We start from the raw sequence: 26787 nt of genomic DNA, 5'->3' as shown, positions 1-26787 counted from the left end.
CTTTGTGGTGCGCAAAAGGAGTGGGGTTTTACGTATTGCTCAAATGTTGCATGCCAATGGTGTGACTTTTGCAATAGGAATTGATCTGACGCAAGAAAGTGAGAGTCAGATTTGCCAAAATGTCCTCACCCCATTACATCATTTAAGTTATTTAAAAATGTAATAAAAAATATATATTTTATTTTCTGTTTATTTACTCTACATTAAGAGTGCTCCAGAGATTCTTGCTTTTTCTCACATTGGTATAGCAATCTATATTTACAATAACGATTCAACACAGTTCTTCTAAATAACATTTAATACATTTATAGACATATAATTCAGCTCTTTATTGCAAGGACTAGATAGCAGGAGTGCTATGAGTATTGCTAAAATCCCCCACAATACCCTTTTTATACATGACATAATAGTTTAATGATAGCAGGCTTCATCCAGAGCTCAGACAAAGTCAACAGAACCAGTTATAAACCATGATGAATGGAAATGTAATGGTTTTCTGTATGATTCAGTGACAACGATCATCATAATATTGCATATGACTTTCATGACAGAAAGCCAGCTTCAGATATCTGGTCATTCTCACTATCATAACCTCTGCATTATTCTTTTATACACATATATGCAACTTCCCCTCTCATAGAGTTTTTCGTTGCCAGCACAGTTTCAAACTGAGCTGGTAGGGAGGTCCTGGACCACCCATAAGGTATGGGAAACCCTGTGCAATTTGTGTTCTCCACCACCCCAACAACCACCTTGGGGATCCCTAAGAGCTCACAATTTGAACCCTGACCCCACCATCCATAGGCTCATCAGGTCAATTAGTGAAAATGTATATTTGTTAATTCAACTCAACAACTGCTGCCTTTAAGTCACCCACTCAAAACCATATAATATTTCACAGTGTACAAATAATATTTTAAGACAAAAGAATCCCCCTGGTTTGGATTGTACAGTGAAACTTGAAAAGTAGTTTGGTATGATGCCTCAGAGATGAGAACTACTGAAAGAGGGTTGACCATCAATATTTAGGAAGATGTCAAGTAGATTTTTCAGTTGAAGCCTTGTTGTACTTTGGTGTGCTTTGTCTGTCTTGTGAACATCAAAATTACACAAAGCATATAATCAGTAGCTATTCACACTAGCTGGATAGCATGAACCTTGAGGAATGCTGAAAGAAACCAAGAAACTCCTCCAAACAGGGACACCTCAGCCAATCACATCAGACCTTAGTGCATTCACCTTCAGTAGCACTTTTGAGACTATTTTTGCTCGCTCCTTTAATAAAAATGTTTGTCCCTCTTTTCCTTCATAGAGGGGAATATAGACTAACATCTATCATCCACAATACTACAGATACTAAGGACCTGGGAACAAAAAGCACAGAGTACCTTGTGCCTGAATCTGTAGAACATACAGCTAATCTAGGACCTGCAACAACAGTGTAAATATTGGATTTTGCCACGCACATAGGGTTAAGCTCTAATGGGATTTAACTTTGCCATGTGGTACGAAGGTTCAACTAACTGAGCTACTTTTACAATCCCAACTACTGTATGTGTTTGTTACTGTGGATTGAATGCTGGTTTTTGTCTGAGCCCTCTACCATGACTAAAGACATGAACAAGAATTACATCATAGGAGCATTTGCTGTCTCAGCCATGGTACAATGCTTTAGTTAGACATGTGATCAATGTGGTTGCTACAGTACACACATGGTCTGAAAGTCCACCCCAGATGGGAGGAGGATCACAGAAAGTCCACCATTAACGCAATCTCCTTCCTCGTCAGCAGCAGAAAATCCACGATTTTGTGTCAAACAATGTTTCCGATGTGTTAAATTGTGAAAGGATGATCCGGAATTGAGAAAAAGGAAGGGGTCTTTTACCCCATAAATAATTTTTGTTTGCCGTAAACGTTTTGATTATCAATGTGTTTCCCTGTTTACTTCACAGTGTGCTTCTTCCTGACTGGTCCCGGTCCCTCTACCATCAGTAAGGGGTGAAGAGGATTGGCCCGTGGGTGGTGCGCATGGGCCCAGGGGCGGGCCTTAGCAGGCTCAGGTGTGTTCCCTGTAGGAGGTGGTGATGGGGGTGATGATGAGGGGCAGGAACGGGGGCACGCAAAGCCAGTTGATTGGAGGAGGCCACAGCTGCCATTGCTGCGGCAACAGCCAGAGGGTTAGGCAACAGTCCTGCACCCAGAGTTTTTGGAAGGTCCTTTGGAAAAGCTAAGGAAGACTAATGAAGGAGAAGGGAATGAGCGAGTGAGAGAGAGAGAGAGAGAGAGAGAGAGAGAGAGAGAGAGAGAGAGAGAGAGAGAGAGAGCAAGGGTAATAGAAGACAAAGTATAAAGGTTAGACTTTTGCTGTCTTTTGATACATTATAATAGAGCCTTATTATCCTCATCTGTAATGACGAACAGTGCAAACAGAAAACTATGATGGTGGAGCTATATGAATCACAAAGAGCTGAGTTTGTACCACAAAGTCTGTACGCTTCTTGTGCCGACTGAGGAGAGGATTGGGCTTTCCTGCCACTCCATCCCGATGCCGTCGGCTGGAGATATGCTGAGGGGACAGATGGATGTTTAGATTCACACTGGCCTTCATTTCATCTGCTTCCTGTGTCACATGCTGTGGTCATCATATTCTACACAAGACAAGCTTGAGCTGCTCACCTGCTTGAGCTGGAGCTCAGAGTTCACCCTCACGTTGCAGATCTCACAGTGGAAGGTACGTTCCTGAGTGTTGGGGTCTGTGGGGAGACCCCCTCCCTGCTCTGGGCTGAGTTTGAGACCTAGTCGGGGATACGCCTTGATGGGACCCAGCCCACTCCTGGCCTCCAGGATGGTTTTGTGTTTGGTTCCTGTGATCCCCAAAGAGACAGATTAATACATGTCGTCGGCCAAGGCCGTAGCCATGGAGTCAACATTGGGGGGGGGAATTACATTTTTATGATCATTTTGGACATTGTGTGTGGTTGCCTGTCATAACGTAGCACATTTATATGTTTATATCAACACATTGGGGGGAACATTTTGACCAGATTTGAATATTGGGGGGTATGTGTCCCCCCCCCGATATGTATTAGGGTTACGTCCTTGTTGTCGGCATATTTGATCAATGCAAATTTGCAGTGTTCATGCTGTTTATCTGCGGTCCTGTGTAGTGTAGTGTTTATGTATGTTTAACATGATTTGACCTTATACCAAAAGGATGTAGTACAGTGTGAGCAGTAAACACAAACAAATGACCATGAGGCATAGTTACATTTATCTGCCACTAGAGAGCAGCATCTCATTCGCAGCTATATCAGAGCCCTTTTCATTGTCTTTCAACTTTTCTCATCATGTGTTCATGCTTATTTGATTCAGTCACAACCTAAATAAACATCATTATTTTGACATTCTGAAATTCTACTCCTGAAGTTCTTCCATCCATGGCATAAGGCAATTTTTACCTTTGTTGTGTGCCTCCAACTGCGACAGGGAGTTGACTGCTACTTTACACAGGGAGCAGTAGAGCAGCTTCTTGGCTTTGTCCTCTTCAGACTCCCCTGAGGGGCTGGGGGCTGGGGAGGGCGCGTCCAGGCTGCCTGTCCCGGCTGGGTCCATAGAGAAAGCACTGGCCCCCGGAGATGGGGTGCAGGACATTGGGGTACTGCCCTGCAGCAGGGGGGATCTGATGGGGAGCAAGGGTGTCTCTGCAGGGGTGGCTGGGGCCTGGGAGGTGGGGAGCGGGCTTGGAGTCATGGGTGACCCATTTGAATTGGGGCGGGACAGGACATCATCTGCGATCACAGTGGAGAGGTAAAAAGAACATATTATGTACTTTTCTAGCATTACTACAGTGGATTGCATTGAGCACAATAAAGTGACAAGGATGACTGTGACCCTGCTGATTGTAATGATGGTTGTATAGCAGTGCTGATCCCCCAATGTGTGGGCTCAGAGCTGAGTTCTTCAGGCTCATCCATCTAGAGAGCTCCATTTAGACGTTAGATTACTCCTGATAAAACGTTATTCATCCCAGTAGGGAAATTCTGAATGAACATATATAGAAGATCTGCAGATATGTAGAAAACAATGTGCCGTATAGGTGAGGATTTTTTTCAGAATAAATGTTTTTTGTCTATTTTTGTTTTTAAGCAGGCATGTCCTAAATATGTACTATGTCATATGTATTTGTGCCATGTCTGTCCTGTCTGTGGAGGGTCAGGTGGAGCTGTTATGTCTCAGCTTCTCCTTCTCCCCCCAGCTCCCTCTTCCACTCCTCCCTGCCTCCCCTCTCCTCTCCAGAGAGGCCAGTCCTGATGACTGGGGCCTCCAGCAGGAAGCTGATCCTCATCAGTGCTGACAGAGGCGTCTCCAGGCAGACATCGACTTACACTCCTGTCTGTCCCCTTTTGACCTCTGACACTACAGCTGTACACACACACACACGTGTGAAATGAGTGTCAGCGGATTTCATGGCAGAATGTGTGTTCACGAGTGTGTGATACACACATATGCACAGGTGAGCCTTACCCTGCTTGCTGCTCGGGTCAGGCTCTGGGCTGGAGGGTGACGGTCTGGGGGGAGAGGGAGAGGCGTTGGGGGGAGGGGGCTGCTTGTCCCCTTCCTGGGGACGAGTTTTGGAAGTCTCAATGCCCTTCACTCTTCGGGCATGGCGATTACCCTTATAGTGGGCCTCTGCCTGGCTCTGGAGAAAGGGAGGACAGAGTTGAGTTACCTCATAATCCACAGTATATTCACAGCATATTGCAGTTCATCTCATACACTTTAGAACATGCTCATGTATCAGCTCTGGCTCATGTTTTCCTTAATACATACGGCTTAATACACGGAAACTTCAACGATGTAACACACTAATCTAATATCTACAAACATGAGACTCCCTCACCCCAGTTACAGGCTTAGTACGGAGGCCAGAGGCCCCTGCTGACAGGCATACCCCCATGCCGTCACACCATGCCTGCTTGCTACAGTGTATTCTAAGTCCCTTTTTCCTGTGTGGTAAGGCATATGTCAGTCACAGAGCCAGTGGGGTCAGAGTGGTCAACTCTACCTGCAGTGCTGAGGGGTTGTCTCTCGATAGAAGGCTTAAAGCTGACACTTGAGTCCAAGGCTAGCCTCATTCTACCCCTGCTCTAGCCCTTCCCTTCCCCATGTTAACCCTACTCTTAACCCACTCTACTGCCCCTACTTGGTCCTGCTGTGGCATTTTACTGGTTAAGCGCAAACTGTACTCTGATCCTGATCTATCGCTGCCTTATCTTTGCTCTCTCACTTCTCCCTCTCCGCTTTGGTCATGCTCTCCCCACCTGCCTGTCTCCAGAGCTGGAACACTCTGAGTCCACGTGATCAATTATACATTCATCATCTGATTAATTTAGCACTCAGGCCTCTGTTTTCTGGCTGTCACTGTCATTAGAGATCAGGGCTTTCTTAGTCAAACCCAGAAACACGTGTCATGTTTTGTTTATAGTGAATGTAATTCACAAACATTAACATGCAGATAAAACAAACATTAAACAAAATGTACGTTTTGTCTTGGATTTTTCCATGATGAGCACATTTTCCCATTATCATGTGTCGTGATGACACATTTAAGGACACATTTAAATAAGTGTAGAATTGTCCAAGCCCTGAATCTGTAAGATTTAACCTCTGTCAATCCTGTGAAGGAGTTCATTCCAGAATATTCTGGTGTTGCTTTACAGGATGAGTAGTAATTAGTGGATTAGGATGAGTGAAAATATAGAGTGGTGAGATTATCTTCAACAGGCCCCTCAATGCAGGACCCCATGACAGCTGACTCCCACTGCTGGTGAAGAAGGAAGAAGAGACAGCTTCTAAACAAGACTGAAGGACAGGCTAGAAGGCTAATGGTGGGTGGGTGGTGTGCATCAACGAGGCGAAGGGGCCACTGGGACATTTTAGAGATGCCTCTCTAAGCCCTAGGCAATAATTGTCGATGACAGAGCTACATATAGCCCTAGTTCTGATTGGCGATGACAGAAAAGCAGATATAGCCCTGCTGCTGTAACCCAAGCTCTGCCTGGATCTTAGACCGCTGTTCCCCCGGCCCTCAGATTAGACATTAAGGAGAAGGGGGCTGAGACAACTCTAGTCAATGACAGCTACAGTATGGGCTCTGCCATACTGCTGCCAGCTTCTACAGTACATCCTCCTATTATCTCTCCCCTTCTCTCTCCATTTGCATCTTTTTTCTATCTATCTCTCTTTCTGTCTCTGTGTCTTTCTTTATCATACTCCTTGTTTGTTGATCCAGTCTCTTTCTCTCCTCCTCTTTGTCTTTCCCTCTCTTTGATTCTCCTCTGCTCTGCTCAGCTTGTTACTTCCTGTCTCCTCGTGCCCTTCCCAGATGGGTCTGTGGGGATCAATGAAGGGTCAACTATCAATTACAAGTTAAAAGAGTATCAACAGTCCAGGAAAAATGACTGGATAGAAGAAGAAGAAGGAGGGCGGAGAGAAAAGGCAGAGAGACAGATTTCAAGAGAGAGAGAAAGAGAGCAAGAGAGAGAGAGAGAGCAAGAGAGAGAAAGAGAGCAAGAGAGAGAAAGAGAGCAAGAGAGAGAAAGAGAGAGTAAAAAAAGATCTGTCAGGACGGAGTAAAAAGAGAGAGATATATATTGGGGTCACTGAAGTTAAATAAGGAGAGATGAAGTTAAAATGATATTTGGAGATGGACTGAGAAATAGTATGAAGAGAAGCTGTGGGAAAGGGATTAAGATGAACGAGGGAAACGGAAGAGATTTAAAAGAGTGAGAAAATGAGAACAAGTGAACGTCCCTGAAATCCTTTTCTCTCTGAGCGTGATGTGCTTTGATGTTTTATCTATAAAGCGACAAAGGCACAGAAACCAGAGCAAACTGGTCCAGCAGCCCAATCTACTGTACTGCCCACGGGCAAGAGAGGGAAAAGAGAGAGGGAGTACAGAGGGGAAAAGAGGGGGGTGTTAGGAGGGACAGACAGTCAGAGAGGTGAAAAAGAGAGAGAGAGAAATGAAAAATTAAGTAAAAGGAAGAGCATAAGATATACTGTAGTGAGAGCAACAGTAAAAAGGAGGGTGCGAGAAGGAGAGGGAAGATGTCCAGCATTGTGGTACTGCAGTGGTGACGATGGCTCATGCAGCAGGGTGTGACGTCAGCCTTGCAGCAGAGCAGGGCTGAACACTGGCTGCCTAATCTGTCCTCTGTGGCCCGTTGGGATGAATTGCAATTTGATAATTGCGACATGTGGATACTACAGTGCTATCTGGTGGCAGGGAGTGATCAGTCAAGTGAATGGCTTTGGATTTTGCAACACTGTGTTTGACCACTGAGTTTGACCACAGTTATCCATAGCGGAGATTTTTTGGAAAATTGGTACATTTGGTGTGTTTATTATTGTTGTTGTTTGGTAGAATGAACACACACACACACACACACACAGGAAATCTGCTCTCAGGATACTCAGACAATGGTTGTGTATATATGATGTAGCAGATTCAGATCGGAATGATCACGCACACTGACTGATGAAGATGGAGACAGGAGGGGAACCAAACAGGTGGCCCGGGAACTGGCACAGCTAGCACACAACAGACAACACACACTCATACATAAACACACACACACACACTCATACATAAACACACACACACATACACACAGCATATGTGTGGTTGACACGTAACTCTGAGACCAAACATTCCTGTGTAGACCATGTAGAACATGAAGGTCTGCAGGAGTGGGGTTAGAAGGGGTGGGAAGGAGACCCCTCAGGGGGCACAGGGGGGGCACAGGGGGGGCACAGGGGGGGCACAGGGGGGGCACAGGGCAGCTGTCCCAGAGGCTCAGGCCCTTCCCTGTTGCTGGGCCTGCAAACCTCCCATCATTACCCCTATTGCATTTGGAGGAAAACTATTCAGTGATTTATTCATTGGCATGCGTCAATATTTTTAGGCAAGCTTGTGTGTCAAACTAGTGTTTGGCTTAGACACGACAGCATAGGCCATAAACACTGGAGTTGGTTCCACTGTCCAAAGACACTTACGTTTAGTGACGGGTATATAGCTTTACCTGTCACTCACACTGCTACTGTGGAAAGGTACCCTGGATCTCGCTATAGCTTCCCACAAGCAGCGTCTGCTGTTTTTAGTGTTGAACACCATTACAAGATACTCAAAACCTAGAGCCTTCTGTGAAGAGTTTTGCCAGTAACAAGTTTGCACATTTGTATTTCTTACAGTATTATAACTTGGTCCATGAGTTTCTATTACACCACCCCTTGCTTGGGTTGAAGTTAACCTGCCACTGAAGATAGGTCTGGCCCAGCATAGGAATGTAACATCTTATTGATACACATCTGTGTAGAGGCCAGGGGTTGTTGGAAAATCCAAAATTGAAAAAGTTTTGAGCTTCTGGGCCTTGACAAAGTCTTCAATGGTCGACATCCAGCCGTCGTTTACACAGACATCTGTGTACACACTTGAACCCACTCACGCACACATGCACAGACACAGCAGTCTGGAAGAGAATGCATTTAACTAGACATTCTACACATGCTCTACTGTTACCAGCACCCAGCCTTTATCCGGACAGTATAAATAGCATAAAGGGTTGTAGGCCATCATGCATGTGTTCTCTAGCATGCTGAACACAGTCACACAGTTTGTATGTGGTGCTTAGTTTAAAGTCTGTGTCACAAATTTTTTTTAAGTATGTATTATTAATTGAACTTTCATGTACTTCTTACTGCCCACTTTTAAAATATGTTATCCTAAAAGCAACATTACTAATTACAGCAGTTGTAGAACTAAAAATACATACTGTACTATGGGTGCTACAGCATCTTTATTTGGATGAAATGTCACGTTGCGAAAGGGCCACTGTCTGTGTTCATGACTGTACGTTTCCAAAGGTTGTTTACATACAGAGGCAAAGCCTTGGTGTGGATCCATGGCTCAAGGGATCATGCATATGTGAACAGTACAGTATATATTTCTGTGTGTGTGCAGCCAATGAGCATGGTTTTGTGTGTATTATTGTATGATGATTTATGAGTTTTTCAACTATAAAGGTATCAGTAAACACCACTGCTTCTTTTATGGGGACACTTGGACCCCCCTCTATAATGGAATCACTTCAGTCTCTAGTTGCAATCTCCATTCCCCTCTTCTGGGACGGTGCCCTCTATCCAGTCTGGAATGCTCAAAATGTGCCGGATCAGTGCTCAGTTTTTTCTAATTACCAGATTAGATGAGCTCTAGTTCCAGTGCTCTTGCAAACTACTTATCCTCCCTCTTAACCCACAGCCTTCTATCACTGGTCCCTCTACAAACATCATTAACACCCTTACAGTGAGCCCCAACTTCAATACCAACACCACAGATATGCACACCACCAGCCTCCCAGCCTCCCAGCCTCCTGCCCCCAACCCTGTCACTCACTCCGCCCCCCCACCGGACCAGTACAGTCGCACATTCTCAACTCCTTTCTGGGAAATGTCAACAAAATGGTGTCAAGCTCAGGAATGATGTAAGCTTAGCACAGGGTCTCTATCTCCCCCGCACTCACCAGATCACATGCCCCTACCTCCTTTCTCCTGCACCACTCTCTCCTCCTCTTTCCTGCCCGCCTTGCTCCTGGCCCCTTCTCTCCTCTCCTCTCCTGCCCACCTCTCTTCTGCCCCCCCTTTGGCCCTTTCCTCTCCACCTCTTCTGGCCCCCACCCCCCTCTCAATCCTAGTGCTAAAAGTGGAGCTGAGAAACCGCACACACAGTTGTCACCTGCTCCAGCAGTGCAGTCAATCACCAACATTTACTCTCATTTGGGTCAGGATCTGATATACTCAAACCTCACAAGCATAGTCCCCAGACCTGACACACCACAGAGTCTGCTGGATCTCATGGCTGATACAATATTTGGAGTCCAGGTGTGTACTCTCTACTCAGTCAGATCAGTGCGCTGACCTGTAGCCAGTAGGACTTGGAAGCCTCCTGAGGTACAACCCTGCACTGCTACAGCTGGTCCTGAGCTGAATGTGGGCTGAATAAGATGATGTGAGAGTTGTGTCAGTACCTCTGAGTTGAAGCGTATTTGGCAGACGTTGCAGGAGATGATTGGTCGCTTGGTCTTGATCAAAGGCGGACCAAAGGTATGGCTCATCACAGCCTTTTGAACCGGGTCCATCTGAAAAAAGGAAACACAAAGAAAGAGAGGAGAGGAAAGGAGAGAGGGGACGAGGGATAAGGAATAAGAGATATAGGATAAGGGTAAAGGGAGAGGGGAGGATGGAGGATCAGTAGGCTGTTCTGGGCAACATCTGAGAAAGGCCATGGTGATATATAAGTTACGTCACTGCAATAACTGATCAGAGACTGAAAGAGAGAAGTAGAGAGAAACATATAGAGAGAGGGAGAACACTGATTGATAGAGACAATAGAGGGTGTGTTTTTCTGCCGCAAGCTGGCAGTGCTGTGTGTGCAATGGGCGCTGTTCAAATGTGTTTGTTCAGGGTTGGAGGGCGGCCATTACAGACTCTACACATCCATATAAACAAAGACTGCATTTGGGCTACAAGCTTCACACAGAGATACAAGTAGCAGTCCTGTGAACATTCATTCATCTGCAGCACTGCTAAAAGACGTCGTTCGCTGACCAAAATGGCACCCGTTCTGACCAGTGTGTGGGGCTCCCCAGCCACGCCCTGTCTCAGGCCAGCAGCACACAGATGCTGAGGTTTTACCCAGTCTCTCATCATCAGCTCAGACTGGATACCTCACAATGGACTGTATCGACTGTTTTCACTCTCCTTCCCCACACACCAGACACAAGTCTCTAATTACACAGAAGGCAGCTGGAAACCATTTGCTTGATGTTTTTATTTTTATACTTTCATCTTTAACTTGGATTTGAGCTCCTTGGGCCTCTCTCATACTCACTTCTTTCTGAGCTTGTCTCCTCTCACCTCACTGTTTCATGACTCATGACAAGACAAAGGTTCTTTCACCACCATGGGAACGTACTTTGTAGTTTTTCAAAGTTTTGACACTTGTCTGTGTGTGGTGTGTGCATGTGGTCTTGTTTAACTACCCTTGTGAGGACCAGAAGTGGGGACATTTTCTTGGGCCTCAAAACGTAAAGTGCTTTTTTAAGTAAATGAGGGTTGAGGTTAAGGTCAGAGTTTTGGGAATGGGTTAGTGGTTAGGGGTTAGGGGTTAGGGGTTAGGGGTTAAGGGTTAATGATGATACCATTTTGATTGGAAGTGAATTGCTGGTTCTCACTAGCATAGTAAAACAAACCTGTTTGTGTGTTGGTGTGTGTGTGTGTGTATGTGTGTGTGTGTATTTCTGCAGGGGTATATGCACAGTATGTGGGTGTGAAAGTCAATTTCTAAAGAAATCATGGCACTCACCTAGAATACTTATCTCTGATTGTTAAACTTTTTCTGTTTGATTGGTCGTGTGGATCATGATCTCCCAGTTTCTCTATGTTTCAGTTTCTCTCCTTGTCCCTCACTCCTTGTTCAGCTGCTCTCGGGGGTTGTGCTCTCTCCCTCCACTTCTTTACTTGTCTACTCCACTCGTCTCTAGATCCTCTCCCTAACTATGACCTTACTCCTTCTTTCATCCCTTCTTTCCTTACGACCAATCTTCCTACAGTAGACTCTTTATCCCACTAACCGTATATACTGTGTTGTATCCCACATGAGGCATGGAGATGCTTGCCCTCTGGTTGATCCACTAAGAGTCAGGGAGAGGAAGGGAGTCATCCAATAAGACAGTTGTGATGTTAGTATGAGTATGTTTACAGTATGCCTATTTGTAGTCGTCAGTCTAGATTGTTAGAGAAAACTATTTATCTGACTGTATAGATTGAATGCATAGATTATGTAACAATGCTCCTAAAATAAAATCTGATAATCAGACTCAAGCAGCTTTTAAGTATTTATTGAGTACTAACAGCCTGTGCACCAGCACCCTCTTGAGATAAGTGATGTAAGTGTAAGAAAATCACTGAAGTAACTATTTCAATGTGCTTTAGTTGGTAACATTAAAAGGTTTATAATGAATGACGTCTGAGAGAAAGGCTGTATGTAGATGAGGTAATGTGTGTGTGAGTGTGTGTATGTGTGTGTGTGTGCGCGCACCACTGTTTGTCACCATGCTGACCTTCATGTGAAACCCAATCTGCAAATGAAGTGGATGGGGTCGTGTCTGAAAACGCTGACTGGAGGGAATGCATCCTGTGACTCTTATCAAATTGATTAGCCATAAGTCATTGTATTGCAGTAAAATGCTTGCCTGAGCATTTTGTGAATATGCAAAGCGCCAGTCTGCCAGTGAAAAAGCAAACACTTGTCAGCTTATCATTATAGAGGATAATTTAATAAAACCAAGTCACTTCATCAGAACACAGTGCAGCTGTCTGTTCAGAAGCACAATTGAAACCCTTGCTCTGGCTGTACTCTACCAGGCTCTTACTGTTCCTCAAGGTATTTAACACAGTACTGAATCATTCTGTGAGAGTATGTCTACTCACTCTTCATCAGCAAAAAGGAGCTCTCTGACCTCTGTATCCATAATGATTATGTATGCATTCTGTGTGTTTACAAGGGCATCAGGTTAAGTGCAAAAGTGACCCTACTGCAAATGTGTCTCTGCATGCAAATCATTATCTACATCTATGTGGGTGTGTGTGGCTGTTTCTCTATGCATGTGAAACGTATACTTTAATACTTTCCTAAATGCTTCCTGCATCTATTTGTATGTTTATGCAGCCATACTCTTGGTGTGTGCTTAAGAGTGTATTTCTGAGTATATGTGTCTTTGTGTGTCCGTGCGTGTGTGTGTGTGTGTGTGTGTGTGTGTGTGTGCAATGATGTTTACTCACAGTGTTGAAGTTGTGGAAGAGGTTGACACTTGCAGGGTGGGGGGTATCCAGGGGGAACTGCAGGAAGGGCTTCATGTCCAGGGGGGATTGGATCATGGTGGGGGTCCTTAGGAAGGCAGGGACCGCCCCCGGTCGGTTTATACTGCCTGAAGAGGAGGAGATGAGAGACGAGAAGGTTTAGGAGTGAGAAGAAGGAGAGAGATGTAAAATAATGTAATGACTAAATGAGCAGGGTATTGATTGTCGTGTTGTAAATAAACCTTTCTGCTGTTTCCCTAGGTTAAATATGAATTATTAGAAACGTCATGTACATTTTTACCTTCATCATGAACTAAGGGCATCTCACATGGAGGAGAGAAAAACAACCCATAGACAGCAGGGAGGAACAGCAGAAACATCCAGATAGCCCGCCACACCTGACAGCCTCCTCTCCTCTCATCAAATCAAACGTTCCCTCAGGGCCCAAGTCCTTAGAGGGAGTGGGACCGCATACAGAGGCATCCACTCGGACTCATTCTTCACGTCACTTTTTGTGTCATTTTCTCTGTGGTTGTCCCTACTTTTCTATTTCTCCACTATTTCCCCCTACATCTTTCTCTCCCTTGGCTTCTCTGTCCTTTTCTCCTCTCCTCTCCTCTCCTCTCCTCTCCTCTCCTCTCCTCTCCTCTCCTCTCCTCTCCTCTCCTCTCCCCTCCCCTCCCCTCCCCTCCTCTCCTCTCCTCTCCTCTCCTCTCCCCTCCCCTCCCCTCCCCTCCCCTCCCCTCCTCTCCTCTCCTCTCCTCTCCTCTCCTCTCCTCTCCTCTCCTCTCCTCTCCTCTCCCCTCCCCTCCCCTCCCCTCCTCTCCTCTCCTCTCCTCTCCTCTCCTCTCCTCTCCTCTCCCCTCCTATCCCCTCTCCTCTCCCCTCCTCTCCTCTGCTCTGCTCTGCTCTCCTCTCCTCTCCTCTCCTCTCCTTTCCCCTCTCGCTGTATCCCTCCTCCTCTTCATGACGCTGGTTAAGCAGTGTTGTGAAAGCCTGCACTTGAGGAGTCTACTGTGACGGGCAGAGAGGCTAAGCTCCTTAAGCCCCACAGCTGGAACCCTGTAGATATCAGCCTTCGCCCTCCCCCCACTCTTTCTCTCTTTCTGTCTGTCTCTGTCTCTCTCTCTCGCGCTCTCTCTTCCCCTTTCAGTGTCGTTCCCCATTTTACGCTCCCCTTTTCTGCCTTTTTGCCTCTGTAACCCTCCTCCCTCCCCCCATACTCCATGTGTATGATTCCTCTCTCCATCTCTCCATCTTTTTCCTGCGCACGCCATACCTCCCCTCACTGCTATCCATCTATTCAGTGTAAAACCAGCAGGGTGCATGAGTCCCAGTTTTAGAACGATGAGGATTTGTATAATCTTTTTTTCCTCAAGGATTATGTGTTTTGTTATCCACTATTGCGGGTTCAATTGTGATGAGAGCTACTTAGCAAATTTGCTGCGTTTGAAAAACTGGTCACATATCTGAAACACTGTGAGCATGAGCTATTTTAGCAGGAGGAAGCTCCTTAGAATATGAGAGACTTGAAGAGGATCTTGGAAGGACTGTCAGTGTTAGAGGGAGGGGGGAGTCTCTCAAGCACAAGCTCACACACACACCCACACCCACACACACACACACACACACACACACAAATACATCCACACACGAACACATCCACACGCCGCTTTCCTTCTCACCACCAGAAGCTAAAAAGATGTGACATATGAGGATCAGCTGCGACCAGCCTCATCAGCTTTATCAGCGTGCTGCTAGGTCTGACAAGTCTCTTAGCCTCTGCAGGGATGGAGAGAGATGATGGAGAGATGCCTTGAAAAGAAACAATTGGAGGCACAGATAGGGAAACTGTGTGCGTGTGTGTGTCAAAGAGAAAGACACAGAGGGAGAATGTGTATGAGTGGGTGGATGTGAGAGAAATAGAGGGTGAGAACTAGAGAGAGAGAGAGAGAGAGAGACAGAGGGTGGGAGGGAAAGAGGGAGTAGTGAGGGTGGTTGGTAAGGAGCTCTGGGGTTTGAATGTCATTCCCACTTGTCAGGAATCCTTCAGTCTCCATGATGGTCGTAATCACCTGCGTTAAAGTGACCACAGCAGGATCTGTCCGGGAGGGCTCTCACGTGTCACAGAAACCGTCTGAAACCAACCCGCTCAGCTCATAGCAACCTGAGACACTGCAGCGGGGGGCGACGGGAGAGGAGCAGACCACTGCTCAAAAGGAGGTGATGAGGAAACTCAAGTGTAATGGAATGACTCATTTCATGACATTATCAGAGAAGTTTTGCTAGTCAAACGTCTTGTATCTCCAGATCCAGTACCCTGTCTCTTCTCAACCATGCTTTTTTTTCCTGGCAAACATCCAGTTCAACTTAAATAAAGCTCAGAGCATGTGTTGTACCGCAACCTTACCAGCTCTGAACTCCAGTCATCAACTCAGACTAGTCAGCTCTTTTTAAACGTCTACAATCTGTACAAAACAGAGCATACGGGAGGTTTACTAAACTGCACGGTGCAGTCTTGCAGGAGCATTTGGACTGCAGCATCCTGTGTCACAAACACAAACACCCACCAACCCTCACTTACTCTCACACACATTCAAACACAAATTCATATGTACACACACATGCAAGTCAATACCCACACACTCTTATTGAGTGATTCACAATGACATCAGATCAGGGATCTGCCCCACACACACTTCCACTCACGCAGTGAAGAACGCATCGATCCGACACAGTCTGAGGGCCGTGAAAGTGTCAAACCCTCTGCCAAACTTCTTCAATCCATCTTCTTTTCACCATATATCTTTTTCTCTGTCTCTCTGTCTTTTCTCTCCCTTTTTTCTGACACACTTCATGCTTCACATTTCTCTAACCTTTCCTTATCCTCCTCAACAGTATATCCCCCCTCTGCAATTTCCTTTCCTTGCCCCTCTTTCCGTTTTCCCTTTTCACTCTGTAATCTCTTTCCTTGGCCTTTTTTTTTACAATGCAAATGTTTGGCTGAGGTGAGCGAGATCAATCGGAGTGTAATAGCTTATTGGATTGTACAGAGATTGTGAGAAAGAGGTGGCGCCATGGAGAGGTGGTGAGACGTAGAGATTGTGTGTGGGTGTGTATATGTGTGTGTCTGAGAGAGAGTAAGAGAGAGAGGAGTGCGAGAAATAGAGAGAGAGGAATGGGGAAAGAAATAGATAAAGAGATAAGCGCTAGTGGTCTTTAACAAAAGAAAATCAAGACGCTAACATTGGGAGTGTATGATAAAAAAACGATGCATGTTATTAACATGACAATTAATCTCATCATTTACATGGATCTTGAACTGTCTGCCTGGCAGTCACAACACAGGTCCTGTTATTCGTCACGTCCACACAGATATAAAAAGACAGAGATCCAGTAAACCCAAAAGATCCCATACAGTGCATGATCTCTTAGATCAGATGGATCCCCTCTGTCTGATCCCCAGAACCTTCCTCCAGACACACAGTCTTTGTGCTCCCACACTGCAGTGACAGAGTCTTCAGTCAGATGCTGGTGGGTCACTAATCCAGTCCAGTAGCTCATTTCATAAAGCTTCTGAGCACAGCAGCCAATTTCCATGCAGATGTGGCTTGGTTGACAGGCCCACATGCTGTGCTGAGATGATCCAGTGTGGGTGAAGCTGGGGAGCCCAAGGCCAGGTACTGTAGTGGGATCCTGCACTGCTGCAAGCACTCAGCAGGATCTGCTGGGCCCCACACCTACAGCTTTCTGTAGACACACACCTGAGCATGCACACACCCTGTGCTGTTTGTTGGAGCTAAAGAAGACAGGCAGGGAATACTGAGAGGCACTGCATCACTGACATTGACATTACCTCTGTGATCATTAAGCCTGAATTGGCTAAATGAATTGCCAATTTCGGCAGCCTTAGTCACAGCTCAACCGTGCGTGCGTGTGTGTGTGTGTGTGTGTGTGTATGTGTCTATCATTGTAAGCTCTGGAAACGGCATGAATTTGGATGACAGAGATTGTTTATAAGGTGTTAGTTTCAAACATCCTTCTTTGAATGGCCATCAATAATGAAACCCTCACTTAATCGGTATACCTAATTCCTCATGTCTCTTGTTGTGTTTTGTTAAAGGGACTGTAGCATAACATTTCAGGATTCATGATATCATGTCCTATCCATATAACAGATGGAGACTGATAAAGGTCAAATAAAAGACAACCACAGTAGACCCTTATCAAGGACAAAGCAAGATGCATTACCAGAAAAAAAACCTGTTTGAGGACTCTATTAACATTCAGCTAGGATGGTATTGAAGGGGCAGAGCAGTGTTTCAGAGTTATGTTCTATAGAAATGTACACTGCTAATGTTGCAAGGGAAATATGGCTCTTGTTTGGTGTCACATTCTGCCACTGTGACGGGCTGGTCATGAAATCGTATTTACTGCAGCTTAGCTCACCCTCAAGCCAGCTATTTTTTGACCTCATCATGGGGTAAAAACACACAGGGCACACACATTTACATGAGCATACACACAAGCACAAGCACATATAAACACAAGCACCCACATCAACATACTCTTTCCTTCTCATTTCATCTCTCATCATCAACAACCTCAATTCTCTGTTGCTGAAGCTATGGGAGTGTAATTAACTAAAGTAATATAGCTAATGCTGATTGTATTATATTAAAGACAACTTTGAGAAAATAGCTCACACAAGCTCATGCACACACACATTATTATTTTCATACTTGTCATTAGAGATGAGTGCATGCATAATTGAGGCACAGTTCTCCTCGGAATCATAATTATGGTACTATTAGATGATACTGCAGAATGATTACCCCAGCACAATATGTCCTTAACACAGAAGGGCATGATTCTAGATAATGAAATAGGTTCTTGATCAGGGAAAGCAGCGGAAATATGGCAGAGAGAGAGAAGGAGGGGGGGGGGGGGAAGAGAAAGCGAGAATGCGAGAAAGAGAAAAAGAGAGAAAGAAAGAAAGAAAGAGAGAAAGAGAGAAAGAGAGAAAGAGAGAAAGAGAGAAAGAGAACACTTGGTTGACTTCAGTCTGCTCACTATGTTAATCATACTGCACCTCAGTGTTGAGATTTTAATGTTGTCTTTGACCTAGCCAAGAAACCTGACAGGTACTCAGTGTGAGTCTTTGAGTTATGGTCAGAGTGACCACCGTTCTCCCTCGGTCCCACAGTTATTTAGGAGCTTCTCTTTATTAATAAATGAAATGTTGCCAATTTTGTACATTATTCAGATTCCTCCCATGAAACGTTTTTCTCTGTGCAGATGTTTATTTCAAAGAGACCTCATCAAGCACACAGGCATGCACATACACACACACACATACACCCACACACCCACACACACACATATACACACGCACACACACACACACAGATTGTGATGGAGTCTCGAAAAAATTAGTTTGAAAGGAAAAATAGCTTTAATCATGTGTGGTATGCCCTCTAACTGTGCAGAGTCCCTACAGCCAATCACATCTGATGAAGATTGAGCGATGGGGACAGAGTGAGGAGAAGATGCAAAAATCACAGATTGAGGGGAGGAATGGAACGAAGGACGGATAGAGAGAGGGGACAGGGAATTATGGATGTGTGGAAGGGAGCAGAGCTAGTGAAAGGAGAGAGGATAGTGAATAGAATGGGGGAGAGTCTGGTTTGTAGAAGGAGAAGAGGCAGGGGTTGGGGGAGGGGGGCTGCATATTTTGAGGTGAACCCAAGGTGACAGCAGGAGGTAAAGACCTATGTTTAACCTGCCGGTTAATATAGAGAGGATGTACCATCTGCTGGTGACACCACCCAGACAGACACCCAGGCTGTGGAAGGAGAGGACTGATGGAGCTTTCACATGGACAAAGCGCCCTGGCAGCACTACATGAAACCCTTTTTCCACAGAAGGCACATCTGTGTGTGCGTAGTGGAGGAGAGGGGGCTGAGCCCGCGTAACAAGCACTGAGCTGAGGTGACACATGAGTCAAGAACACATGAGTCACATATAGAGAAGACGGAATCCAGAGCAAAGGAGGTCAGAACATCACAAGTCTGTCCCTGTGTGTATGTGTCAGACAGGAAGATGGGGAAAGAAGAGAAACAGAAAGAGAGAGCAAAAGAAAGAAGGTTGTACAGAGAAGGAAAGTATTTGTTTGAGACAAAAAAACTTTGGATCCAGAGCAACGTTTCGAGGTTACTGTCTAAGTGCTAGCTGCCAGATATCCTGCAGGCTGTCTTCCTCCCAGTCAGTTACTGGAGATGTTTCATCCTCAGAGGGAGACTTTGTACTGCAGTTTATTTGTCCATTATTACATTAGGTTTTTATAATACACAAAGGGCCGGACAAACAGAGACCACAATATGAAACCACTCTGAGGTGTGTAACCTGGCCAATACGAGGAGTGAATCAGCAGTGTGCCCACAGGCCCATGTTTTACTAGTGGTACACAGCTTTTATTTGATCAACGTTTAACACACCTGCGCAGGAAGAAAGGAAATAACAATATTCCTGAGAAACCTGATCATGCACATATGCTTACACACACATACTGTACACACACACATACTGTACACACACTCAGACACACACACATACTGTACACACACATACTGTACACACACATACTGTACACACACACATACTGTACACACACACATACTGTACACACACTCAGACACACACACACATGAGCTAATAAAAGGATTACCTAAGTTAGCCAGGTGCTGTCAGGGATTTCACAATGGGAAGCAAACAGAAAGACAGTCATCAGGACTGCAGTCCCCCCCCCCCCCCCCCATTCTAAGAAAACACTAGCAAAGCTAGCAGCAGCTCCATCTGTGAAACTCCCACTATAGAAATAGACTCAGTGGTTAATTACAGGTTAGCTCCATGAAGAAAAGAAGTAGTTTCAGGACAGAGAGCTTGTGTGGTTTTACTCTGGGTGTCTTTTCTGGGAAGTTGACTTTATGCCACACGCAAAAGTTCAAGTGGGCAGAGTGATGAGGAGAGAAGCTGAAACGGAGAGCTTACCTCTTATCCCTTACTCTAATACACACCCATGGATTACCTCCTCCACCTCACAAACTACTCACATGGACTCCTTTCAGTAGGTGCAGTCATGTTGTTCGCTGGTCATGATGTGGTAGGGATAAGGAAATGCATGCTAGGTATAGACTACCGAGAGTTCAAATGGACCAGGTGGACAAAACTAGATATTTCCATGATTTAATCAATTTCCTTGACAACAAGACATGCCTAGGGTATTTGACCTTCTCTAGTCTTTCTGATGGGCACTGAGGAGGATGTATCTCTGGCTCTTCAACCCCCGGCACACACAGGATGTGTGTCAGTCTGTCTGTCAAACACACAACAGAAAGGTTTCCCATCTTACAGTAAATGGCATTACTTTCCATCCTTCACTGCGCTGCTTACATTTAAAGGTCATTTGGTTTTTCAGAGAACCATGCACATCCTTTGCCTTTGGTGGTGATGAATGTGTGGACATTTGAGGTGAACACACACAGGCTGACAGAAGAACGCACACACAGGCACACGCACGCAGACGTACACACACACTCTAAGATTTTCTCTGCTCAGTGAACAGTATGGATCACGGTAAGCCATCACCATTTCTTATAGCGCTCACTCAGCACATCCTTGTGTCAGACCAGGCGAGGACGTCTCTCAATGGTAAATAAATGAAGACCTCAAACCCTCCAGAATGAAATATTCATTGTGAAAGGCAAGCAAAGGTTACAAAACTACAGTACATTTCCAACCCCATGCATTACCAGTGAGGAGCTAGAGAGAGAGAGAGAGAGAGAGAGAGAGAGAGAGAGAGAGAGAGAGAGAGAGAGAGAGAGAGAGAGAGAGAGAGAGAGAGAGAGAGAGAGAGAGAGAGAGAAAGAGAAAGAAAGAAAGGATGAAAGGTGAAACACTGTGATGAAAGAATGGAGGGCAAGGGTGGAGATAGAGAGGAAGGATGGTGGAGCTGATGGACAGAGCAGAGACAGATAGAGGACATTGCTGATGGAAGCTCAGATACAGTTTACCAGGTGGAGGAGGAGCAGAGTGACACACTGTCTGTGAGAGAGAGAGAGAGAGAGAGAGAGAGAGAGAGAGAGAGAGAGAGAGAGAGAGAGAGAGAGAGAGAGAGAGAGAGAGAGAAAGCGAGTGGGGTAAAAGAGATTTCACTGAACCTATTTACAGAGAGAATATATGTGTGAGAGAGAAGAAGAGGGGGAGAGAGTGAGAAAGAGAGAGAGAGAGCTTAACATAAAAAGGTTTTTTAATTATAAAAAGTAAATGATCATTTAAGGTTGCCATCTTTGCCAATCCGCTCAAACACCATCACCTCCACTCTCACTTTATTTTATCTTCTCTCTCTCTCTCTCTCTCCCTCTCTCTCTCTCTCTCTCTCTCTCTCTCTCTGTCTCTCTCTCTCTCTGTCTCTGTCTCTCTCTCTCTCTCTCTCTCTGTCTCTTTCTCTGTCTTTGTCTCTGTCTCTCTCTCTGTCTCTTCCTTTCTGTAGAAGGGAGAAATATCCCTTTTTCTGTCTCATTGTCAACTTAATCACTAGCATTACTGAGACCACAGTCAACTATTTCAGTCTCTTTGGCACCCTATCTCTTATTTAAAAGAGTGTAATTGTGCAGTCATGTATCACTCAGAGGTTATATCCAACACCATGAAGGCTACTGTACTGTGTGCCCAGAGATCCTGTGTCAGGACACCTTGGGTTCCCTGTTGATGATGCTGCTGGTTCATAGCCACTGCATTGGTTGGTAGACTGTTTACCCATCTCGCTCAAGGTCAATTAGAGATCACAGGAAAACACATGCTCTCATCCATAGAACACACACACAATTATGGATGATTATGAATATGGACAAGCGTAATCTCACACACATACAGCTACACACGTGGCCACACACAAACATACTGTACACACTCGACATACACACAAAGCCATTGGGTAACCAAATGAAATGCATTTTACTACTTGCATTGTACAGATAGTGTTCTAATCAGAAGCCCACCAGAGTGTATCCAATTATGTTCAATTATTCACCCTGTGACTGAGAAAGGCTCTGACCGAAAGGAAATGCAGCATAGACAAACAGTGGTACAACCAACAGGGACACATACTCACACATACACACACACAGGCATACAAAAAAGGACGCACTCTCTCACAAACACACATATCAAGCTGTATTGTGTTCCGGCCTCATTGGACACTTCGGTCAATAGTCCATTTATCATTTCCAAGCCTCACTAACCGCAGTGAAAAGAACAAGATCTCATGTGTGAGCAGGTTTAGGGGTAGTGTGTATTTGTATTCCATATGTTTATGTGTGCTTTTGTGTGTGTGTGTGTGTGTGTGTGTGTGTGTGTGCCGGCCAGTATGTATGTATTTGTGTGTGCATGTGCATATGTGTGTGAGTGTGGTGGGGATTGTGTATGTGAGAAAGAGACAGGTGGAATGAGAAAGTGTGTGTGTGATGAATAGAAGGACATGAGAAGAAGGACAATACAAGGGTGTGTGTGCCATTTCAAGTACAAAAGACAGAACTCTTTTTCCAGATCTATAGTTATGTGTGTGTGTGTGTTGGCTACCAGGTCAGTGCTATCTGCGTTAAACAACATGTGCCTTAGAGCCAAGACCTTGTTAATAGACTTCTATGTTTCACAATCTCATGCTTGGCCTCAAACCAACCAAGAAGGCACGCACGCACACACACATACACGCTGAGAAACTCCCACACGCACACACACTGTACTAGGACAGCATCAACACACAGGGGCAGTAACACACACTGTAGTTTGACTGGGCACAAGCATCTCCCTCGTTTACAAACGGTTTGTAACAAACAGGATTTCATTGGTTTTCGTTTAAGTACCATATAAAGTTGTCGCTGACAGAGGTGTAAACTTTGTGTTGAAGGTCCATAATATTATTTTTTTTGAGTCAAAAATAGAAAAGGGAAAGGGAGAAAGAATGATAGACGTTCCCACTTACCCAGAATCATCCTGTAGTAGCCTTCCACTCTCCTCCTCTCAAGACAAACTTTAGTATCTTCGCTCACACTCCTGTTTGTCCACACTGAGATTGTCAGGGTACAGAACGCTGTCTTGGCTGCCTGCTTTGGTGTCACCAATCTGACATGGAGAAACTTTATAACACAGAAGTACAGTCTAATATCATATACAATGATTCTCTCTCTCTCTCACTCATACTCTTTCTCCCTAGTCCAGTTCAGGAAAGGGTCCTCCAAAAGCAAGCAGTTCTTGTATCTTCTGAACTGCCGAATGTAGTACAGAATGGATGCAATGGAAGAATCACAGCATTCAGAAATGATTTCTATCCTCTCATTTTCCCTGGCTATACTATGGATGTCTCCACTACCAGAGAATAGACCCCAGACTGAAGCTTCCTTAACATGAAAAACCTCTGCTGCATCACAGACCGCCAGAGAAACACTGAGAGCCAAGCTTCTTTCCTCTCTCTCTCTCTCTCTCTCTCTCTCTCTCTCTCTCTCTCTCTCTCTCTCTCTCTCTCTCTCTCTCTCTCTCTCTCTCTCTCTCTCTCTCTGTCTCTCTCTCTCTCTCTCTCAGTTTTTGGGGCTGGGTATAACCTAAAGGCACCTTACATGTCTGTACTCGGATTGGTGGGAGCCCTGGCCAATAAGGGAAGCCCCTGCTGAATATTTTCTGGGGGTGTTCAAATCAGGAGGCAGACGTTAGTCTGAGTGATAATGCTGCTGTCGCTTTTGCTCTCGCTCTCTCTCTCTCTGTTTCCCTCTTCTACTCCTCCTGTTATTGCTCATCTGGATTTCTGACTCTCGATATCTATCTGTGTATCTGTTTGTCTGTATGTCTGTCTGTCATCCTGTCACCAAACATGCTGAGTACTCTGAAATGACATCAAAGTTAAGAGGAGGAGGTCCGATAACATACACCATGTTACAGCACCAAATATCACGTCATGATGAAACGCTGACAAAGAAGGTCATCCTTCTACATATCCTCTTCTAGAACTGAACTGACAGAAGGCAAGAGAGAGGTACAACGAGACGTAGAGGGATGAGGAGATAAATAGGGAAAGATAGTGATGGAGAGAGAGAGAGAGAGAGAGATGGGATATGGACTGACAGCTGGAAAAGCTGGCATAGAAGACAAGAGGAAGGGGGAGATTGATATAGATGCAAACAAACGATGGATGGAGGGATGAGGTGAGGAAATGAAGATGGAGTCACAGTTCAGAACGAAGGAAGATGATGTCAGAGGAATGACAGGGTGAGGTGTTGAATGAGGATCTGTGTTTCTGAATGCGGAGCCTCAGAAGATATTCTTAACCTCCCAATGTGGATGTGGCCAACAGGCATCTAGGGAAAAGTTGTAGTGTGGTAGCTAGGAGCCCATGTGTGCGTGAGTGTGTGTGTGTGTGATGGATAGGGTTTCCTCATTAGTAGGGTCATTCTGAATAATGCAGGTGAGGGTATTGTAGTGGCCAATGGTCCAGGTGCTAATAGAGCTGTCTATGGGCAGCAGGGCCGACAGAGCAGGACTTTAATGGATGTCACCATGAGAGACTGAAACCTGACGACAGGGCTTGGATGTCACAGCATGGATGTGTGTGTGTCTCTGTGTTGAATGCAGGGACATCTTAGTCTGATACATTGCAAATCTGTTGTTGATTGATTGCTCAAAATGACCAAATAAAACACTCTACTGTATTCCCTTTTGCGGTGTATGGATATACATGTGTAAGTGTGTCTCCAATCACCCTATACCTCTCTGCAATTGCACTAATAGGTCAAACCGTGTCGACAGGCTTGTTAAACTCTAATATTAGCCCTGATCGTTAACAGTTCGTTGTAAAGAGTCAGACCCATATTTAATTAAGACTTCATCTGACAACTTAAGACAAGTAACACCACTGAACAAGCTTACAACACACTCTCATCAGTCTGATCCTAGCTCTCTTTCTCTCTGGTGCGTTCTGTCTTTCTCTCTCTCCTTATATATCTCTCTCTCTCTTTTCTCTTTCTTTGTCTCTTTGTCTTTCTCTTTTTCTCTCACGTTCTTCCTCTCAATCTCTCTGGGTTTTTCTCTCTCTCTTGCACACACACACATACACATACCCTCTCTTGTGGAACTGTGCAGTCTTCTGTAATGCTGCTGTTATAAGCAGACCTGCCACTCTGACCTGTGGCTGACTGTGGTATACTGAGCAATCCAGAAGATCTAGATCTTTAGTAGATCAGTAGGTGTCCCTGTCTGTCCTTCCCTCCCCTGGTGCACCAGGCCACTTATAGCAGGGTAATGCTATTTCTGTTTCTTAATCTCTTCCTTTGGTCAGAGATTGAAACTAGTATGAGAGTGTCTTCACCCCCTGGTGGTAGCATTGTCAAAGAGCAGGAACACTGTGCTAGCATGGCACACCAGACTGCCTGCTTTTAAAAAGACAGACAAGACAGACGGTTCAAATTGGACTATGCCACGATCGAGATCAGTGGTGGTCACATGAGTCAGAAAATAATTCAGAAATAAGGAGTTGAACCTGCCAGACGTGGGCAAGTAAATAAGCAAGGTGACCTAGCCACATGGCATGGGACTGGCATACTGAACCCAAGGGGCTACAGGAGTAGAGAAGGGTCAGAGAACAGACCACAGTAGACCAAGCAGCACGTAAGAAGACTGGAAGGTCTACCAATTAAAAATAACTTCTCTGTCTGTACATCTCCAGAAACGCTGCCCTCCAATCCTGGCTGTCTGGTCGTGACAGAGGAGCCCAAAACCCAGACATCCCAAGTTGCAGAAACTCATTTCCGGGAGCCCCCCCCCCCCCAGGACGCAATCCGGACGCCTGAAGTACCCCCTCAACCAGCACGTACACCCCCCCCCCCCCACGAAACGCTGTCATGACGCGCAATCAGCACCTATCTCTAACATAAATGACCATTTCACAGTCTCTCGCTCGCTCGAAATACAAAATCCCCGATTTCCAGGAGATTGTATAGCATTAGCGGGCGTCAGGGAGCCGCTATTGAAATGCAGGAGACTCCCGGACCTTCCAGGAGACGTGGGATGTCTGCCAAAACCTGTTTTCTCTCTCATTCCATACTACTTCTGTCTCCTACACTCCCTCTCTTCTCAGGGTGATGAATCTAGAGACTTCTATGAAGAGGGCAGAGGGGAAACAGGTTCAAAGGAAAGCATTCTTTCTCTCTGCACACCGCTAAATCACTTTGTCCTTTTTAACAGCTTGTTTTTGAAAGTTAAAGATAGACACTGTCATGTTACTGACTCCCTTCATTGGGTTAGCAGTGTCTATTTCTACACAATATGGAGTTGTATTCTGGCAAACACACTACAAATAGGTTTGCTCAGAGCCTGAGTAACAACAATTGATTTTTACCAATAATCACAGTATCCACTTCCCAGTGCTTTTAATCCATTAGAAGTTGGATGGCATCAACAACATACAATGTAAGACTCAAGGAAAACTGCTTCAGCAGTTGGAACATGCACCTGTCAGAACATGCACCTGTTTACAGTAATACAATAGCACAAAGCATCCTCACCGGAGCCCCACATTGACAGCTCCTCTTCTGCTCGGAGGCTGAACTGATCCAGTGTGTCCACAGTCCCAGAGGACAATGTACTGTGTCAGCCCGCACACATAACCAGTCCTCTTCAATAGATTGTTGTTAGATAACAAAAGAGGACCAAGCATCCATTAAAACTACTTGGCAATGTATTAGTCCAAACCACATGCAGGTAAACACAAGCACACTGCAGTGAGAGGGAGGCAAAGGAAAACTGGAGACAGAGAGAGAAAGG

The 26787-nt window shown here is 45.2% G+C and overlaps 1 protein-coding gene across 9 annotated transcripts; it reads right to left on the bottom strand.

The window, feature by feature from the left end:
* Positions 1-280: 280 nt before the first annotated feature.
* LOC146272829 (zinc finger protein 385A-like) lies at positions 281-26787 on the bottom strand. Of its 9 annotated transcripts, XM_084704932.1 has the most exons (12): positions 22961-23436; positions 15628-16421; positions 14994-15093; positions 14604-14700; positions 12901-13046; positions 11691-11750; positions 10086-10196; positions 4525-4699; positions 3459-3788; positions 2677-2864; positions 2480-2566; positions 281-2237 (listed from the first exon to the last, which is right to left on the bottom strand). In XM_084704932.1, exons 5-12 carry the CDS (start codon positions 12994-12996, stop codon positions 1989-1991), a joined length of 1296 nt encoding a protein of 431 aa, XP_084561058.1. In that variant the 5' UTR covers positions 12997-13046; positions 14604-14700; positions 14994-15093; positions 15628-16421; positions 22961-23436; the 3' UTR covers positions 281-1988. The 9 variants fall into 9 exon arrangements, with proteins under 9 accessions (XP_084561058.1, XP_084561061.1, XP_084561055.1 ...); XM_084704935.1 differs by lacking the exons at positions 14604-14700; positions 14994-15093; positions 15628-16421 and adding an exon at positions 26529-26618 and having other exon boundaries at positions 22961-23114; XM_084704929.1 differs by lacking the exons at positions 14604-14700; positions 14994-15093.

Source organism: Hypomesus nipponensis, chromosome 9, assembly GCF_054491055.1.
Source record: "Hypomesus nipponensis isolate SF chromosome 9, ASM5449105v1, whole genome shotgun sequence".
In the NCBI taxonomy this organism is placed as follows: domain Eukaryota; kingdom Metazoa; phylum Chordata; class Actinopteri; order Osmeriformes; family Osmeridae; genus Hypomesus; species Hypomesus nipponensis.
Note: the sequence above shows the minus strand (reverse complement) of the source record. Positions and strands in the feature narration are given on the sequence as shown.